Below are 20,381 nucleotides of genomic sequence, written 5' to 3'. Positions count from 1 at the left end.
AAGCTACACCATGCCCCTACACCCACCATAGGGGTATGTGTGCTGCGCCCATTCTTGCTCTGGTTAATGCCTACAAAATGAGGCACAGCCACACAGGTGGATGTTGAGACTGGAAGGAGTTAATGCTTTGATAAGACTGATGAGGTGCTGAAAGCTTGTAGCTCTGCAGGGCTTGCTGCCTTCTGGGAATTCAAGTTGGCTTCCTCTGGTTTATGTTTCAGAAGGGGAGGGAAACTGAGGCAGAGTCAGACTGCCCAGCTGGAGATGTGTAACGCACGGGGGGCACACAGCACCAGCCCCCCTCCAGGCTGAAATACATTTCCATGCAAGTTGAGCTCAGTGACACCACTCACTGCGCTGATTTGAAGGACCGAGACGGCAGCTCTGAATGCCCGACCTGACACACCTGCTGCTGCTGCTGGCTGCATAAATCAGGCTGCTAATGGTGCTTGGAGGCAGCACCGAGCCCAGCAACCCGCACCACCGGCACAGCATTTCCCTGAGACATCACTTGGAGTTGGTGCTCTGAGGCTCATCTAAATCACTCCCCATGGTGGAAAAGCAGCACTGAGTACAGAGGGCAGCATGCGCTGGGGGCCATGGGGTTTTCTCCTTGCAGAAGGGAAGGTGAATGCAGTGCTGGGGTCGTTGTGAGCACGTTACGTGGGGTCCGTATGCACTGTTGCAGCGGTGACTAACACAGAGCAAACACCGGGCTGACCCTGTGGCAGGGAGGCTGGCGGTCCTGCATTGAGTGCTGCTCACACAGCTCTCAGAGCCGTTTGTTCCTACATCGTGTTGGAAATGAGTTCTGCATGACTCAGACTTGTCCGGGATTTGGGGTCGTGTTGACCTCCTCAGTGCTGGAGATGTAGGGCTGGGGATGTGGAGATGGGATGGAGAAGGAATGAGTTGGTCCTTTGGGCACAGATGGTGATGCTGAAGGTGCAAACATCCCCATTGTGATGCCTCTGGGTGGTCAGGTCTGCCACAGCAGTGCGTTCAGTCTGCAGACCTAGTGCCCTCCGTTTCTTCCCCAAAATTCAGATTTAGCAAGAAACACCATTTGCATCTCAGCTGGCTGCTAAATGCCACGGTACAGCTCCGGAGAGAAACATCTCCAGGGCACCTCAGAAATGACAGAGGAACACAGAGCGGGTTTGGGAGCTGCCGTTAGCAGTGTGAGCACACAGCCCCATCAGCAGCCAATGACCCGTGGGCACTGTGCAGTCTTGCCCAGATGCACAGGGTCCCCAGGAGCTGGGGTTGGCTTGCCACCAGCGCAGGCAGCTTGTGGGGAGCTGTTGGGCTCAGGGGAGCGCTGCTTTGTAGCCCAGTGCTGCAGAGTATGGGGAGAGGAGGAGCTGAGCTGTGATCCCATCAGGCAGGCTTAAAAGTGCCTGTCAGTGCAAATAGCTCAGTGAGAGCCTGGGTAAGAGGAGCTGACTGTCCTTTCCTACCACCTCGCTTTGCTACTGGCTGTTGCTCTCCCTCTTAATGCATTGAAGCATCAAGGGTTCAGTGGGAAGGTGCCTATGGGCCAGATTGTGCCCTAGGCAGGGGTGTGTGGATCCCGCTTCCCCTGCCCCATCTCATGCATTGGGTTGGAGACACTCGGCATCTCCAGCATAACCCTGTGGAGCTCAATGCTGCTCTGCTTTGAATGGCGTGTTCTGGCATTTCTGCTCCTGAAGAAGGGAGGGCAAGGTGTGAGCAGGGCTTTCCTGCAGCCCTTCCAGCTCCCCTTTCCGCTTTTCTATCCCCTGCTGAGCAGACGGTGAGGATTGCTCTGCGGGAGAGTGAGGGAAAGTGAACGTGGGGCTGCAGGAGGATGCAGCCTGGCAGCTGGTATCTGCAGGGCTGGGCTGCTCCACGTGGGCATCTGTGGCCCTTTCTATCTACCCCATGTCACTTCTTTCTCTCTCTTTGTTGTCTTCTCCACTAGATAAAGCAGCTGTTGGTCTGCTCGCAGTCTGAGTAGCTCACGGGATGCTCTGCTGGACCCGGTGCTGAACAGCTGCCTGATGCCTGCTGAGCAATGCCCCCGCTGCCCCTCACCCTTCTAACACCTGCTGCAAGGATGCTGCAGACGGAGCCCCGAGGTGTGCTGCAGTGAGACAAAGTGCTCGTCACCCCATCACGCCTTGGTTCTCAGCATCCAGCTCCCAGCCCACAGGTGGCTGCCATGGAGGAGAACGCCTTCAGCGTGCAGCAGCTGCAGCCCAACGTCATCTCAGTGAGGCTGTTCAAGCGCAAGGTGGGGGGCCTGGGCTTCCTGGTGAAGGAGCGCGTCAGCAAGCCACCCGTCATCGTCTCCGACCTGATCCGGGGAGGGGCTGCTGAGCAGAGCGGCCTCGTGCAGGCTGGGGACATCATTTTAGCTGTCAATGGGCGGCCCTTGGTGGACACCAGCTATGAGAGCGCGCTGGAGATCCTGAGGAGCATCGCCTCCGAGACCTACGTGGTGCTCATCCTGCGCGGCCCCGAGGGTTTCACCACTCACCTGGAGACCACCTTTGCAGGCGACGGGACACCCAAAACCATCCGCGTCACCCGGCCACTCTGCCCTGCACCCAGAGCTGTTGAGTTGTCCAACCCCAACCTCCACGGCCAGGAGCTGCCCGCGGCCATGGGTTCTCTCTGGACCAGGGAGACGGGGCGGGATGTGGAGCCCGTGGTCCACGTCAACGGGTTGGTCAGCAGCCCCAAAGGACAGGATGGCAACAAGGGGAAGGACAGTGCCTGCAGCCACCTCTGTCTCAACGGCGGAGTGGAAGACAACGAGCTTCTCAAGGAGATTGAGCCTGTCCTGGACCTCCTGAAGAGCAACAGTAAGGACGGTGGTGGAGATGTGCCCTGCAAGGTAGAGACAAGGGATATAGAAGTCCAGGTGGACTGGTAGGTCCCTGCATACATTTCTTTACCTTGGGTGCAACGTGCTGGTTTTGGTGGTGGAGTTGCTGGTGGGTGGCTCTCCTTAAATCGTTGTACAACGTAGCAGGATGGGGATGGGATGTGGGGAAAAAGGGGAAGCTGTTGTGAGGGGAAGATGAAAAGGATGGAAAATTTGGAGCAGGTGGCAGAAGAAAGGGAGATGCAGGAGACGGGGAGGCTTAGGAAATAAATAGAGCGTCGTGCATGGAGCACGTCAGAGTGCTCCAAGAGCATTTCTTTGCTGGGACAGATGCAGCGTAGCAGCAAAACCCTGGGGGTATGGAACAGCCCCAGCTCCCAGCCCCATCCCCACATCCCAAGCCCAGCAGCCGTATCTCCACCAAGGAAATTCTGCTCTGGTTGAGGGAAACAAAAAACGTGTGTTGGGTTTTTTTTTCTTTCTCTGAAGAATCTCTCCTACACTTGAAGAGATTAAACTGAAGCGCTCTAAATTCACTGAAATTGAAGGACCTCAAACCAACAAAAATATTAACAAAGTGGGTACTTCACCAAAGCTCAACTCCTTCGCTTTCCAATACCCTTTAAAAATCTATATAAGAGGCTTGGAGTTGAAAATCCACTTTTCAATCGAAATTAGACTTCAATCTTCCGCCTGATGAGAAGTTGCAGCCCTGCTCCTGCAGCAGGATGGGGAGAAGCAGGGCGGGGGAATGTGCTGGGGGGGATTTGTTGGGAGCTCTGCAGGCACTCCGCACCCACTGTTGCAGATGGATCCCCTCCTCTGCTCAGTCTTGGAGCTTGGCATTGGGAAGGGCTCCTGCAGGGAGAGTTTTCTGGTCTGGAGATGTGCAGAAAGGTCAGGGACTGATGGGGAGCAGAAAGATGTGTTGGTCGATGCCAAAGAAATGCCCAAAACTAAGCGAGCCTTGATGGATTGATGGTCCTGCAGACTGGGGCTTCTCCAGGTTGGGGGAACTGAGCAGAGCTGGCATTAATCAAAACAGCAACAGGGCTCTAACTAATTATCAGGAGGGTGCAAACCCTTGCCCAAGGTTGAGCTCCAGACCCACAGCCTGGACCCCTTGGCCATCAATCCAGGTCTCAGGCCCCACCCTGTTCCGTCTCCATCTTTGCCTGGTGCTGACCTTCACCGCCTGCAGCGTTTGTCAGAGCCGCTCGGGCTGCAGAGCTCTGACAGCTTTCCCAGGGCACGGAGGGGCAGCGTGGGGCTGAGGTTATCTGTGGGCAGCAGAACGTTTCCTGCTCAAGGTGGGCTTTGCTGAAAGTGATGTGGATTACAGCTGATGCTGTGGGATCTCAGTTTTGCTTCTTTACAAGAAAGACAGGAAGTTTGTATAGCGGAAAAAAAATAATCATTTCATCCCCAACCCCTGCAGACAGGGTCTGTGCCCCTGCGGTGACCCATCCTTAGCTCCTTGCCTGTTTTGAGGTGCCCCATGGACATGGTGCATGCTCGTGGGATGAGCCACTGCCAGGGCTGAACATCCGCTCCGTGGCTGGAGCTGTCTGCCATGAGGTCAGTCATAAATCAGCGTGGAAGTGGGGAGCAAGGTATGATGAGAGCTGGCATTTCTGCCACGAGGCTCACCGTGGGCTAGAAAATAAAAATAGAGTTTGATTCACTCCCTGCCAGCGAACTTAAGGTCTGTTTTCCCTCTGAGCTCTGGAGAGATTGTCACGTCCCATCTTTCCTCCCTCTCCACCCCGCCGAGTTGCCGTGATTTATTTTTCTGCTCAGGTCAGCTCCCTAACACAAGTGGCATGTTGGAAATGGCAGTGAGGGGGCCTGGGAGGGAGCACAGTGCTGGGAGCAGGGATTCTGTTTACGAAGGGTTTCAGGGTTTCAGGCTCCATCCTGCGTTGGAATAAACCCCGTAATTTTGCAGTTCTCTACAAGAAAATTCTCTTCCTCCCACCTCCCTCGCTGCCACCAAAATCTCTTTGTGTTGCTCAAAACATTTCATTTGCATTTCTGATGTCTTCATTATTCTGCACTTGGACACAAAACTTTAAAACCTCCGAAATGAAAGGTTCCCTGGAACCATCATGTGACTGCATTCTGTGACACGGTGAAGCTCAAAGCCTCAGCAGTGAGCAGCCCTCCCCTTCCTCCCCTTGCTCCCGTGCAAACCCTTCCTCCTCACCATGCCGATTGCACTGGGCTCACCCAGGGGGCTCTTGGTACCTTGCATGTGGCTGCAGATACGGCACTGAGGCTGAGCTCCTCTGGGTACCTTTGAGCATGGCTGGAAGGGGATAAGGGCAGCTGTGGGTCATGCCTGACATTGGCTTGAATGATGTTGGGATCAAATAGTCTGCAGTCTCTTCCCAGGTCTTTTTTCTGCCAGCACCCATTCAACCCCAGTTAGCATTCTCCTGTGGCGTAGCACAGCTTCTCTCTGAAGCTCTACCCCATCCCAGTTCTTGCACTGGGCACAGCCCAGACTTGCCTTGCTTGACCCTGAGAACTGCTCCCATAATGAGTGGGGCTGTGGTCCTTTCCCTTGTATGTGGGTGACCGTCCCACACGAGCTCCAGACTCTTGGCACCTTGGCTTGGATGGAGCCGTGTCTCAATAGCATCCCAACCTGCCATCTCCATCCCCATCACCTCGCTCAAATTGGCCCCTGGGGATGGCAGCAGCCGGTTGTGCCTCTCATCTCTGCCTGGGAAATCAGAGTGCTTGCTGCCAAGCAAATTCAAAGGAGCCGAGTGACAAACTTCTTTTTTCTTTCTTTTCTTTTTTTTTCTTTGCTCATATATTTATATTTTTTTCCCCCTTCCTTTTTGGAAAAGCTTTGGAGATGTTTCTCAAAGGGCTGTTCTCAGCAACTTCCTTTCTGCTTCATCACTCCGAGCACTGCAACATCATCAAATTAGTCAAAAGAAAACAGTGGTGCCTCTCATTTTCCCAAACAGCCAGATGCTCCTTCCGAGGTGAGACAGCAATCTGCACGGCTGGGGGAGGAAAGGATTCCTCTGCCTTTTTTTAAGCAGTCATTTTACTTACAGAACCACAGAAGAACGCGAGGTCCCTCCCCAAAATCTTGTTCTGATCCAAGCATGCAGGTCTTTGAGTGCATTGGAAGTGCTGCCCGGAGGCTGGCACGGGTCTCCAGACCAGAAGCATCCTGCGTGGGCAGCTCACCCTGGGGATGGGGCCAAGGGAGGAAAACAACGGGTCCAAGAGACCCTGCTGCTCCCTGCAAATAGGGTAGCTTCAAGGAACGGGCAGGAAATATCTGCAAAATGAAGCTATTGATTTTTGTTTTATTTTTTTCCCCCCCGTCTGGGTTAGGACTGGAGCAAGGCTCTGAATGGGCTTTTCTCTCCTTGCTTCTCTCTCTGAAAGAGCCGGATACTTGTGGGCGAACCAACAAGGTCTGCTCTTGCTCAGCTGGGGCACAGCTGCTGTGCTATGGGGGCAGCCCCCTCCCAGAGCCAGCACCAGCTTCAGCTGATGGTTTAGCTGCAGCTTCTGCAATAGGTCCCACCTTTCTGTGAGTGCAAGCTGAAACAGCAGCATGCAACCTGGTGTTGCCCCAGGAGCAAATGTGCAACAGGGCATGGAGCTCTGAGCATCCAACCCCAACACCTGCATGGATCTTGCTGTAAGATGGTGCCTCTTGTATCTTTTTTCTCCATCAAATCCACCCTGCTTCTGTCTACTCCCCCTTCCCAGGAGCAGTGATGTAGTGGCACAGCTGCCCCGGGGGTGGTGGGGTCACCATCCCTGGAGGTGTTCAGTGTGGAGATGTAGCACTGAGGGGCACAGTGGGGTTGGGCTGGGGTTGGGCTTGGGGATCTTAGACACCTTTTCCAATCTTAATGATTCCATGATTCTAATGCACACAGTTGCCAACTATGACGATGACTTAATTTGAGCATCTGGCCATTCTCCATGCCTTTGGCACAGGTACCAGCCCATGCCTGGATGAGGATGCGGAGGCTCATCAGCTACAAAGGGTGGTTTGTGCATGCCCATCATTCGTTATGCTCACAGGCTCTGTATCCATCAGCCTTCGTGCTCTTTGGTGTCTCGGGGCTCAGGGCAAGGGGGCAGGAGCGTGCAGCTGGAAACAGGTATTCATAAAATCATATAATCATGGAACTGTTTGAGTTGGAAGGGATCTTTGAATGCCATCTAGTCCAGCCCCCCTGCAATGATCAGGTGCTCACAGCCCCATCCAGCCTGACCTTGGGTATCTGCAGGGATTAGGCGTCCATCACCTCCCTGTATTCACCAGGAGGTTTAACAGTTGGGCTTGTCTTGCAGGGGGAAGCCAGATTTCATGGGATTCCATGTCCTGCTGCTGGGGATCCCCTAGATAGAGGGGATGTGTCCAGTGACCCTGATGGGCTGGTAAATCTCAGTGTGTGTGGTTTGTGCTGGTGCCCAACAGCATCAAGAATGGCCAGTGACCTGCTCTAGGTTGGCATCCAGTCTGGGAGAGCGATGATGCTGGTCCTGATGCAAAGCCTAGAGCAAATTTCTTCCCTTCTCACCACCTTTTTTGGTGGTGGGGGGCACAAATTTGGGTACAGACTGCCTCAATGACACTTGTACCCTTCTCATGTACAGCACTGGCCACGCTCACCCTAAAGCAGCCAGTGTCTGGAAGATGTCCAGGAGCCTAGTGTGATATCTTGGCAGCTGAATGTTATGCTGTAAATGCAGAAAAAATGCTGAAAAGTTAGAGCACAGGGAGATGGGTTGGGTGAAGCTTGAGCAAAACACTTCGCTTAGAGGCTGAGGGCGAGGGAGGTCATGAGACTGGATTTGTTTGCGCGTATGTGTCTCCTCGAGATGGTGTTGAGAGCACCGTGCTGGTGTGAATCATGTCCTGAGCACCACGTCCTGCTTCGGTTGGTGCCAGAGCCTGCTGTCGTTAATGGGAAGGCTCGTTATTGATTCTTGAGACATCTGGAAGCTTTTTAAGGACTGACAGTGGGAGCAGCACAATTGCCAGTGCTCACAGCGAGCTGGGCTGTTGAGGAAGGGCAAAACAGCACCACACTGCACTGGACCCATCTGTGGCCACGTGCACCAATGGAGCTGATACGCTCCTTCCCAAGTGTAGCATCGTTGGGGCTGTCGGTGCCTTCACGGATGCTGCAGCCCACACACTCTGGGTCTCACATCTCCCAGACTCTGTTTTTCTCCTTTGTGTGGGTTCATATGGTGGTGGTTTTCCATCCGCTGTTTGGATGGCATTTAGCAGCCTCACGAACACCCCGCAGATGCTCCCCAGACAAAGCATGCTTGCAGACATGGTGCAGCGGGAGCTCCACCAGTCGCATTGTGCAGACAGGGGCAGCAGCACCGGGGACATTCCCGTCCCCAGACTTACAGATGTACGCCGTGTAGGCGAGCTGCCTGTTTGTTTGCACAGATCCACCCAGGTACAGCCGCTCGCGCCCGCCAGCATTTGCAAAAGGTCAGGAAGAGCAGAGAGCGCTGCCTCTCCCTCCTGGGAGCACCGGCTTTTCCTTGGATTTTTTCTTTTCCTCCACTCATCAACACCAACCGCTGTCTGCAGACACATCTGATTTTGCTGCAAGGCTCTGTAGCTAGAAATGTGCACGACTCTCCTTCCCCCAACATTCTGCTTGCTCTCTTGCTTTCTTTTGGGAAGTCTTTCACATCACCCCACTGGGGCTGGTGTGGGCACACTGCAGGGTACCAGGCAGGGTGCAGGTCTCCTGCAGTTGTGCTTTGGTTGCCCTTGCAGCAGTGGTTCATCTTCTTGGCCAAGGCAGAACATTCCTTCCCCTCCCTCAGCACAAATTGCAAGTTTTTGCTGCTGTACGAAGTTGCTCCGTCAGAACCCAGAGCAATCACAGCCCCAACACTGCTGCTCATCCCCAACCTGCTCACCCCACTGGTTTTAACCCTCCAGTTTCAGGGAAGGGGAGAACAAGCTGCAGAAAACCTCCCCAGCTCAGATGGAGAATGACCGCGTCTTTGGTGACCTGTGGGAGAAGAGCAATGCACCTGTGGTCCTCAACAACCCCTACTCTGAAGCACAGCAGGTAAGCATCCACCTTTTGTGTTGCTTCGGGTGGGGATGGGTGGTGGAGCAGGGACCTTTCTAGTGGGCTCTCACCCCATGGATGGCCTTCAGGGACTGTTTGGGTTGTCCTGAGGATCCTTGGTCCTGACTGCTGACAGTGAACAGAGGCCATGTGGTCCAGCAGCCAAATTCCCCATAGCTTGGGTGGGGGAAGGGTGCCCCTTATCCACAGAGCCAAGGTGCAGTGAGAGCACGGCTGGGACACGTCTCCCAAACCTCCTTTTGGGACCACTGTCCCTTTTGGTGGCAAAAAGCTGAGCCTCATTGTTAAGGTCATTCTGATTTATATGACAACAATTCAACGCAGCACTTCAGATAACGTGTTGTACTGCACCTTTTCATCTCCTGATGCTGCACAGACATAAATTCTCAGGCTCCCTTGCCAGAAATGGATTAACTCCCACTTGTAGCAAAGCCAGAGAGAGGCAGAATTACCCCAGGGACAACGCGATGTGCGTGAGCATGGCACAGTTTGCGTGGTCAAGTGCGCGTCCCACTGGGATTAACCAAGCATGGGTCAGGACATGGGGACCGATCCAGGGATTGTGTGTTCTTGCCCACCCTCTCCCTGTCAGCATGACTCTGTTCTCCAAGGGAGGGGAACAAAGTGATTTCATGGTCACATGAAGATTTCTGAGAAAACCAGCATTCCCTCAGCTCAGGAACGCCCTCAGCAGATTCCTCAGTCTGGTGCCTCTTCCCAGCTCCAATGAGCCGCCATGCAATGCTTGTAGGATTGTTCCATAAACCAGAGAACATCCTGAGCTGGAAGGGACCCACAAGGATTACTGAATTCAGCTCCTGTCCCCCCATGCAACAACCCAAACCCAACCCTATGGCTGAGACTGGTGTCCCAATGCTCTGTGAGCTCTGGCAGCTCGGTGCTGTGCCCACTGCCTTGGGGAGCTGTGCCATGCCCCCTCCCCCTGGTGCAGAATCTCTCCCAAAGACTCAACCCGCTCCCCACTGCCACTCTATGTTCTGCCCTGCTGTCCCATGGGTGGATGGATGTCCCTGGGAGCCCTGCTGTCCCCCACGCTCAGTGTGCAGGTCTCAATGCCAGTTCCCAGGGACAGGTCACTGCTGTGCTCCCTTTCTGGAAACCACCACCACTCTGCCTCCTTCACTAAGCTCCATGCGTGGATGTGTCTGTTACTATAAGCACTTTATAACCTTCTGTGTTCAGAGCTTAATTCCTCTCTATGTTCAGGCTGCCAAAATCCCCAGACTTAAGCTGCTGTTAAACTCTTTATTTTCCTTCCCGCTCAACATACAGTGCTCTCTTTTGATCCCTCTTATCCCAGTGCCGTCCTGGAGGCAGGGCTGCTTCTCACAGCCAGGAGAAGGGGTGGTGGGAGTGTTGCTGAACTTCTCACATCAAGCCAAGCCCCAGCTACTGATAAAAGCTTTAAGGCAGGATTTGGTGGAGCTGCTTGACCAGGTGGGCAGTGCTCACTGATGCTCATAATAAGGTGCTGAAAGGCAGTTGGGCATCCATCCCTTCTCTAGGTCTCAACTTTGGGTTTTCTTGCGAAACCACAACCTGTGCTGTGCTTGATTCCCAGGAGCCCTAAGCCCTTGGGAGCTGCACTGACCCCAGCAGGTGTGCTGTGCTGCAGCCGTGCAGATCGATTTGTTGGAGCCCCAAGATGGCACAGGGGATGCATGCACAGCCTGTAAAGGAAGGGACCTTCATCGGCTCTGTGACTGTGAGGATGATTTACAGCTCCACAACAATGAAAAATGCATTTTCAGCCAGCGGGGCTGATGCAGGCTAGGAGGAAATGCCCCAGCCCTGTTACTCCCAGGCAGCACCCATCTTGTTTCTCCCATCCATAAGAACTGCAGACAACCCGTGATCTGCACTCCCCAGCCCATGCTCCCATGGAAGGTGCTGCAATAATGTATTCTGCAATGTGTGCCTTGCCGCCCATCCTGAGTCACCGATATCACAGCTGCCTAATTAAAACATCACGCACAGCCTCCCTGGCAGAAGCTGGGGTAATGTTTGGCTCCAGCAATACTGTGCAGGGAAGGCATACGCACATGGAGTCCTTCCCCGATCCTTCTGGGTGCTGCTTGCTCTTCATTGCTCTGTACCATGGTTGGAGGTGTGGTACCTCCACTTCTTGGGGCTTCAGCATGCGCTGGGACTGTGGCCCACTTTCAGCAAGGATGCAAACCTTGCAGGTGTCTGCTGGGAAAAGACAACAACAAAAGGGAGTGGCTTTGAGAGAGATTTAAGGCAGAATAGAATAAATTAGAGTAGAATAGAATAGAATAGAATGGAATAGAACAGAATAAAATAAGATATCTGTTAGGCAGCCATTATCCATCAGCTTGGACTGTGTGCTTTCTTGCTCCAAGAATAGGCTCAGTCTTACACCTGGGTTCATGGCTTGCTCTTGGGTACAACAGCACTGTTGTCATCCTTCCAGCCCCCACTACTTTCCCCCTGGGTCTGCTCATCTGCAGAGCAGCTTGTTCTGAAATAAGAGATTCCTGCACTGTGTGCTGGCTGTTCTTATCCTAGTCCTTTGGGGACCAGGGCTGTAACACTGGATTTACTGCTGCTGCTCCATGAGCCATGATCGTGGCAAGAGCCCAGAGCTATGCTTCACTACAATACCACCAAGAAGGAGTGAAAATCTGAAGGCAGTGCCACCTCTACGCTCTAAACAAGCAAACCTGTGTGGATGGATTAGAAAGAGCTGCAAAGTTCAAAGAAGAAGGTTACATCAAACCCAGCCCATAGACCTGTTCTGCGGTGGGGCAAGCCTTCTCCAAGCAGGTTTTGGCCCTCCTGTGGCCTCAGGTTTCCCCTTGAAGCCTCCAGCAGCAATCACTGAAGCACACTTGAACTCGAGATGCGATTCCAAAAGAAGTGACTCTGTTTCCCAGGACCCCTGTGGATCTCCCTGCCATGGGTGCCCCAGCAGACATGGACTGCTCTTTAAGTTTTCAAGTTCCTGGGGGAGCAGAGCTCACATCACAAGTACTGCACGTGAGATCTGAAAGCATGCACAAGTGCGTGCAAGCAGAAGGTGCAGCCAAACCTCATTCAAGCCCTTTCCACCACTGGCATGCAATTCAGGATGTGCTGTGTGAGTGCGCCCTGACGCAGAGCACTGAGGTGGGCTGGAGATCCAGAGCTGACACTGAAGTAATCCGTCCATGAATAATTCAGCAGCCCTCCCACTTGCATAATGTATCCATCCTTATTCCTGCGTTCTTCCTGCGTTGATATCAAAGCAGATATGTCTCTGGCTTGCTCAGAGGTTGTTAGCTCTGTCTCAGAGGGCGCATATCAGTGAGGCTGAGCTTGGCACGTGCACAACCTGAGCAGGTGATGCTCCTTAAAAAGATACATCTCGCACACTTCAGAGAGGTACGTCCTCCACTGGGAAACTTGAACACCGTGTTCATCTCAGTCACTTCTGTTTTTTAACTCTTCTCCTACAGGTCTCGCTGTCTGGTGAGCAGAGATGAATTCTCAACTGCATTGAGAGTTAGTGGCTCCATTGCAGATTCTCAAATGCTGCCAAATATTTGGATCATGCACCTTTTCTCACCGTACCATCACTAAGATTTAAGCACTCATGTCCTTGCTGTTCTGCCTTTTCCCTGTATCCCATCTATGATCATTAACCTCACGGTTGGTCTTCTCCATTACCCAGCCAGCACCATCAGGACGGCAGTCCCCGACGAAGAGTGCAGCGAACGGCAGTCCCTCCAAATGCCCGCGGTTCGTCAAGATCAAGAACTGGGAGACAGGCTCCGTGCTCCATGACACTCTGCATCTCAAGACAGCGATGGTGAGTAGGGCTGGTGGCACTGCCCAAAAGGTGTCTGGACATAACTGAGCGGATCACAGTGCTCCGAAGATGTTTTCTTTGTTTGCTTGGAAATACAGAGCTGGATGTAACCATTCTTGCCTCCTTTTGTCCTGCCAGACCACAGCATGCACTGAGCAGATCTGCATGGGATCCGTCATGACCCCCAGCCAGCACGTCCGCAAGTCAGAAGACACCAGGCCAAAAGAGGAGGTGCTCCTCCTGGCTAAGGACTTCATTGACCAGTACTACTCCTCCATTAAGAGGTAAGTGCTGACCAGAGGAGGGGCTGCACATGCTGACCTTTCACACCTGCAAGTCAACACAAAGATCGTGATGCAGCTGCTTCTTCATGGAGTTGCATTCATAGCACTTGCTGTGTGCACACACATGTTCCCAAAAGGAGAGCAGCAGGACCCTCTGCCCTCCAACCAGGCTGGTGAATGCCATCTCCTCCACTCCCTGCCCTCACAGGTCTGGCTCCAAGGCCCACATGGAGAGGCTGGAGGAGGTGACCAAGGAGATTGAAGCCACTGACACCTACCAGCTGCGGGACACAGAGCTGATCTATGGTGCAAAGCATGCCTGGAGGAATGCAGCCCGCTGTGTGGGCAGGATTCAGTGGTCCAAGCTGCAGGTGAGCACCACAGCAGTATGGCCTGCAAAGGATATACTGGGGTTTTGGAGAGGCAACTGGAAGCTGGAACTCTGGAGAAGTGCACCTGTGGTGCAAGAGATGCTATAGTAGGAGATGTCTGGCTCCATGCCATTTAGACTAGCTGGAAGCTAGAGTAGGATCTGAATTAGTGATCTCCAGTGGAATCTGGTGGCAGGGAGCTGGTGGGCCCCTTTGAAGCATAGATCAGATGTTGTTGAGCAATTCTCAGCAACAGTTCAGCCTTCAGCTGGTTCTTCTAGCATTTCTGAACCTTGGGGAGCCATTTCTGTATGGATGTTGGCTTCAAGCCTACTGCTGAGCCGCTGTTCTGTTTTCCTCATCCCTTCACTGTCCCTCAGACCTCCCAGTTTCAGCCTTGAGTCATGATCTACAAGAAAGAACAGAAACTGAAGCTGCAAGAAGATGAGCTGGGTTGAGAGCACTGCACTGAGGGAGCTTTTGCCTGAGCAGGAGATGAATCTCCTCTCCAAAGCAGAAGCATCAGGATCAGATGTCCACCTGCCATAAGGGCAGGGAACACATAATTATGGAGCTCTAGCTACCTAACATATCAAAGTGGTCTCCAGGGTCTTCCTGTGCTGTGTTCCTGCTGCCTAACTCTGCCCTAAGAGCTCAGCATGCATCCTGTAGCACCACCACTATTGCTTGCACTCTTTCAGGTGTTTGATGCTCGAGACTGCACCACAGCCCATGGGATGTTCAATTACATCTGCAATCACATCAAATATGCCACCAACAAAGGGAACCTCAGGTGAGCCACCACTGGGTCACCATAGTTTCTGCATCGGGATCTGTGCCAGCTGCTGTGCAGCTGGACAGCTACAGCCAGCACCTGTTTGTGGGAGCCCGAGTGCAACCTGGTGTTGGGGAACTGGTGATGCAGCCCATGCTGTACTGTGCCATTTCCTTGGTGCTCACCAGTGCTGCCTCTCCCTCGCAGATCTGCCATCACCATCTTCCCACAGCGGACAGACAGCAAGCATGACTTCCGCATCTGGAACGCACAGCTCATCCGCTACGCCGGCTACAAGCAGCCCGATGGCACCATCCTGGGGGACCCTGCCAACGTGGAGCTGACAGAGGTATCAGTGCCAGGATCCCCACCGTGGGGCACCACGAGGCTGCTGGGGATATGCAGTGGCTCTGGCCATCCCAGGAATGTTCTGGGTCTGCAGTGTGCATCAAAGCCCCTGCAGTGCTGGCTTTGTCCACCCCTAGGTATTTCTTCCAGGAATAAAAATGTTCCCATGTGTGGGTTGGTTGTGATAGGCAAGCCCATGGCTTAGTTCACTTGGATGGAGATCAATGCTCAACCCTAAGGGTTGAGTCCCTGCTCACAGCACCCAAAAGGCAGATGGCCTGCAGGAACTTCTGACCCTCTCTGTTTTTGTCATAGATCTGCATTCAGCAAGGGTGGAAGGCTCCGTATGGCCGTTTCGATATTCTGCCTCTGCTCCTGCAAGCCAACGGCAATGACCCAGAGCTCTTTGAAATCCCCCCAGAGCTCGTGCTGGAAGTGCCCATCCGGCACCCCAAGTAAGTTAGAAGGGCTTAGCTTTTCTGGTCTGACCACAAACCATCTCCTGTGCTTGGCTTGCATCCTTGCTGCCTTGGGTGCTTGACTATGCCTGCTTCCAGATCTTCCTTCCTCTCAGAGGCAGGTGACCTGGAGGCAGAAAGTAGCTTGTGTTCTTGTCTCAGAGCTGGTTTCTCTTTGCTTGAAGTCTCCCAGAACTTAATTCACTCTGTAACAGTCCTAATGTCTTCCATAAGGTAGACACCTTCTCCAGGAAATATTCTGCTCGTGCAACCTTTAGCCTAGTGGTTGCTACCAAAACTACCTCCTCAATTCCCCTGCCAAATGCTGCTGATTACCTGACCCTGTTGCATCCTGGCAGGTTCGAGTGGTTTAAGGACCTGGGCCTGAAGTGGTACGGTCTGCCTGCAGTATCCAACATGCTCCTTGAGATTGGTGGCTTGGAGTTCTCTGCCTGCCCCTTCAGCGGCTGGTACATGGGCACGGAGATCGGGGTCCGGGATTACTGCGACAACTCCCGCTACAACATCCTGGAGGTAATCCCCTCCTCAAACAGGCCAGATGCTCCTGATGTGAGGTCACTGGGACATGGGGTAGGGGAGTGCAGGACAGCTGATCATCCCTTCCAGATAGCAGTTGGGTTCTCCCTCTCTGTGTCCTTGTCCCCAGTCAGAGATCCTCATTTCTCTGCTCACCTCTGCTCAACCTTGTGCTTTGTTGCAGCAAGTGGCCAAGAAAATGAACCTGGACATGAGAAAAACCTCGTCGCTGTGGAAGGATCAGGCCCTGGTGGAGATCAACATTGCTGTGCTGTACAGCTTCCAGGTACGGGCACAGCAGCGTTTGACAGGCCTGAGCTGGCCTGCAGGGATGCAGGAATAAGATGGGACATGTGTGGAGAGTCCTGCATAAGGACAGCAGCAATTGACGAAACTCAGCTGAAACTATGCTGTGCCTTCCTCATTTTGAGCTGTTCCAGGAGCCTGCAGTGAAATTTAATAATCTCTCTGCCCTGCATGTTGGAAAGAGCACTATCAGCACCTGAGCTTTGCTTATGCAGAGGGAGGGCCCCGAAGGGCAAGATTCACCCCTTCTGTCCTGCTGGTGAGGCAAAATTAGGCCCAGATTCCCCCATACTTGCACTTAAAGGTTAAGCTGCAAAACTGGTCCTTGGCCACTTAGCTGCAGAGGGTGGGGGTCCTTCCTGGAGCTGTGTCATCAGTTCTGAGAGCCCTGGGAGCTCTCTGGGGGGCTGCGCAGGGTGATGCTCCAGCCTGTTTTTCTCACATTGTTTCTTGCTCAGTCTATGTCAAATAAGAGGAGGAGTACCCGTCCCCTAGCATGGCTGCTCATAAGGGATGAGGGCAGGATTGCCTGGTGTCTGTTCTCATTGGGCAGGGTTAGCAGTCCCCTTTTTCACCCCTCACTGTCCTGCAGGACCATAGCAGTGAGCCTTTCTGGATGGTTCCTGGATTCACCTTAGAAGAAAACGTTCACTTCAGAAGCCAAAATGAACGTCCTTCAGATCTGAACTTCTGCTCAGTCACTGCTAGCTTTGGTCATTGGTAGCATTTCCATCCATTGCGTGGAATACCTGGTGCACATCCCAAGCTCTGTTCCCTGTCCTGAGTTGCTTTGCTGAGAATGGCTCCATTTGGCTCTCATCCTTTGAGCAGCATTAACCTGTGATTGTCTGCTCTGCTTTCTACTCCCCCAACAGAGTGACAAAGTGACCATCGTGGACCACCACTCAGCCACCGAGTCCTTCATCAAGCACATGGAGAACGAGTACCGCTGCCGTGGGGGCTGTCCTGCCGACTGGGTGTGGATTGTGCCACCCATGTCTGGCAGCATCACCCCGGTTTTCCACCAGGAGATGCTCAACTACCGCCTCACACCCTCCTTTGAGTACCAGGTACCTTCTGTGCCCAAAGCAATAACCAGGAGCAGGGTGGGAGCTGGGACATGGAAACAGGGGGATGGAGGAAGGAGAGAGATCCCACCTGGTCCCCTCACCAACTTGTCTGTGCAGGCAGCAAAGCCCATGAATGAGTTGAAATGACCTCCGGGTTGCCTGAGGTCTCAGCAGGCTGAGCAGTAGCTTGCAGTGCTGCTGCTGGAGTATTTAACACTTCAGACCATGGGAAGAAAGGGCCCTAAGCAAATGCTCCCTCATTAGGCAACCCTCTCTGCTTTGCTGGCTTTCACACAATGTGACCTTTAGTCAAGAGCCCTCAAGGAACAATCAGAAAACAGGAGCAGGCTGTTCATTTCTGTAAGCAATCCACCAGGAACTCCAATGATTCCTGGCCCTGATTACAGACAGCCGCCTGCGAGGGCACTGAATTAGCTTCTCTGCTCTTGTTACTTGCTTCAGCTGCCTCCCCTTCCCAGAGGGCCTCTTAGAAAAAGAAACCTGTGGGCTGGGAAGGGGAAGGATGTGTTCACATCTCTTCTCCCCTGCTGGCCCTGCCTGCTCTGTCCTTGTGGCTTGTTACTGCTCATCCCAGAGGTGGGAGGGCACTTGGCCAGATCCTGTCAGGAGCCACCAAGGTTTTATTAAACTATAATTTTCTGTGCCCTGGGGTCTTTGGGGAGCTGTACAAGTGATAAAGCTGGTTAAGAGGCCAGCTGGTCCTCCTGTTCCCAACCAGAGGAACTCAGTGCTTAACACAGTGGGTACAGTAGCTCTCTAAGCTCTGAGCTCTGCCCATCAGCTGCTGCTCTTCTCCCTCCTAGCCTGACCCCTGGAACACCCACATCTGGAAGGGAGTCAATGGGACACCCACCAAGAAGAGGGCCATTGGCTTTAAGAAGTTGGCAAAGTAAGTACAGCGGGCAGCGAGGGCCTGGGGCCGGTCCTGCTTTAGGGCAGCAAGCTGAGGGGCTGTCAGTTCAGGTCCAGTCTGCTGAAGGGGAATGTTTGGAGAAGCAGGAGCCCTTTGAGAATCCCTGTAGACCTTCAGAAGTTGTGACCAAGGGAATACTGGGTGTTCCATGCAGACCCTTCTCAAGCTGGTTTGCCCTCCAGTACTCTCCAGTGCTCAGGAATGGCTTTAGCATATCCTGGGGGTTTATTACCTGCTCCTCCTTCCTTAGTCTTTTGGTCCATGCAGACACAAGTGAGATGCAATCTGTATTCATATTTCTCCCCCTAACTCCTTAGCTACTCAAGGAGCACTTGTTTCCTGCACCAGTCCAAAACTCTGAGCGTCCCCATTGCAAGGAGCAGCACAATAGGACTTCCTATTCCTGAGGAACCTTCCTGCAGGCAGCAACGGCTCAGGGCCAAGCTGAGATTTGCTCTCCATGGCTGGCTGACCCCAGCAATGGGTCACACAAGTCCCTATCCCCTGCCAAGGCTCACAGCAGGGGTGTTGTGATGAAGCATCATTTGGATGCCTTGGCTGATCCTGGTCCAAATGCTTCCTCGGGGGCCAGCAAGGCTGGGGCTGCCCCGGTGCCCGTGGCCAGGCTGCCAGGTGGCCTCATGTTGTTATCCCCACGCCTCGCTTTGCTGTGCCTCCGCTGTCGGATTGTTCCCACTCTTCAGCTGTCGCCTCCCGGGAGCAGTTCTCCATGGCACATCCATAACCGTGATCAGTGTCTGATGAATGCACTCCTGGGGCTGACACTGGTGCCTGGGCCTGGGCTGCAGCCCGGGGCTGCTGGGAGAGCAGGAGATTAATTGAGCTATTGAGTCAGGAGGAGCAAAGCTTTTATTTGTGTGTGTATCACTGATAAATGATTTTATAAAAATGTGAGCGTGGCAGGTAATTTAAAACAAAATAATCTCCATTGTTCCCAATGCGGGGAGGGAGGACGAGGGAGAAAGAATTATCTTTGCAGTTCACATTAATACTGCCTGGATTGGAGCTAAGTGGTGTAACAAACGGCAGCCCCAGCCCTGCCACCCAAACACAATGATTACTAGTGGCCCTACAATAACACACAGAGCTCAGTGCCCTTCTCTGCAGCCCCACACTTTCCCATGGCATCCTCCCTTGTCCCTGTAATGCAGAAGCATGGAGCCAGTGTACCTAGTGCTGCATCAGCCCATCAGGACTGGCGGTGCCGTGACCTCTCCAGTCCCTCTGCTCCGCTGTCAGAGCTGAGCCCACAGGGAAAACCAGAGCAAATGTACCCAGTCACGATGCAGCCACAGGAGGCGGCCGGCGAGACACATCTCTGCCAACACAGGGACAAATGTGTGGCCTCAGAGGGCTGCTCCGCTGAGGTCATGGCATAGCTGGAACACAAAGCAAAGGGACTGCAGACAGCTCTGACCTCCATGGCTCGGGGCTGTGTGGAGCTCTGATGCTTCTGCTGGGCGAGGGCACATCCCCCAGCCAGGTGGCATTTAGAGACATGGGGAGATGCTTCTCCATAGCTTGGGCACTGCTTGCTCTCCAGCTATTCCCTTTGAGGTTATCTGTTCACAGCTGCTCCCGATTCTTCCGCTTCTCCATACCTCACAAAAAGTCCCTCCATCCACTAGCACTGCCCATCCCAATGCTGCAGATCATTGCTCAAAGCCCCCCAAGATAAAGGCTCTTCCATGGCTCCCACTTGGCACAGAACAACAACATAATGTTGCTGTGGTTCTTAAGGCAGGCTGCTCGTTACTAAGAAATAACATGGTGTGAACAGCCTGGGCTAGAGGTGCCGACAAGGCAGCATGCTCCCTCACCCAGATTTACTCTTGATTCTCAGAGCTGTAAAGTTCTCAGCCAAGCTGATGGGACAGGCCATGGCCAAGAGGGTCAAAGCAACCATCCTGTATGCCACGGAGACGGGGAAGTCACAGGTCTACGCAAAAACCCTGTGTGAAATCTTCAAGCATGCGTTTGATGCCAAGGTGGGTGCCAGCCCCCAGCCTGTCGGGTTGGTGGGTGCAATCACAGTGGCTGTGGAGTTCCTGCTGATGGCTCTGTTGCTCCCAGGTGATGTCCATGGACGAATATGACATTGTGCACCTAGAGCATGAAACCATGGTCCTGGTGGTCACAAGCACCTTCGGCAATGGAGACCCACCTGAAAATGGAGAGGTAGGATGCAAGTCTGTAAAAGCAGGACATGGGCAGGGTCACATCCTGTGAATTCATTCTGACCTCAGACGGCCCCAGGAAGCTCTGGGTGCTGTGCAATAGCAGTGCTGTGCCTGCGTCCCCTCCAAATGGAAATATCTGTGCATTCCCCAGTGAGATGTAGCCAGTCTTGTTAAATTCATCCCATAAAATTGATGCCACCGTAACTGCTGCCAGCCCACTTGCCTGGGTGCCACAACCTTGTACATCCCATACAACAGCAGTACAGCTGCTGGGAATGGTAGGCAGAGAGTG

The 20,381-nt window shown here is 53.4% G+C and overlaps 1 protein-coding gene across 4 annotated transcripts in view; it reads left to right on the top strand.

The window, feature by feature from the left end:
- Positions 1–20,381, top strand: part of NOS1 (nitric oxide synthase 1) — a 45,243-nt gene that overhangs the window by 7,849 nt on the left and 17,013 nt on the right. For all 4 annotated transcript variants that reach the window (XM_072350731.1, XM_072350733.1, XM_072350730.1 and 1 more), the window contains exons 2-15: positions 1,946–2,898; positions 8,817–8,949; positions 12,668–12,805; positions 12,944–13,089; positions 13,298–13,460; positions 14,162–14,253; positions 14,443–14,584; positions 14,899–15,038; positions 15,401–15,575; positions 15,763–15,864; positions 16,760–16,954; positions 17,779–17,864; positions 19,753–19,897; positions 19,983–20,087. In XM_072350731.1, the coding sequence (XP_072206832.1) occupies positions 2,186–2,898; positions 8,817–8,949; positions 12,668–12,805; positions 12,944–13,089; positions 13,298–13,460; positions 14,162–14,253; positions 14,443–14,584; positions 14,899–15,038; positions 15,401–15,575; positions 15,763–15,864; positions 16,760–16,954; positions 17,779–17,864; positions 19,753–19,897; positions 19,983–20,087 (2,475 nt within the window). In that variant the 5' untranslated portion in view covers positions 1,946–2,185. The remainder of the gene's footprint in view (positions 1–1,945; positions 2,899–8,816; positions 8,950–12,667; positions 12,806–12,943; positions 13,090–13,297; positions 13,461–14,161; positions 14,254–14,442; positions 14,585–14,898; positions 15,039–15,400; positions 15,576–15,762; positions 15,865–16,759; positions 16,955–17,778; positions 17,865–19,752; positions 19,898–19,982; positions 20,088–20,381) is intronic.

Source organism: Excalfactoria chinensis, chromosome 16, assembly GCF_039878825.1.
Source record: "Excalfactoria chinensis isolate bCotChi1 chromosome 16, bCotChi1.hap2, whole genome shotgun sequence".
NCBI lineage: Eukaryota > Metazoa > Chordata > Aves > Galliformes > Phasianidae > Excalfactoria > Excalfactoria chinensis.
Note: the sequence above shows the minus strand (reverse complement) of the source record. Positions and strands in the feature narration are given on the sequence as shown.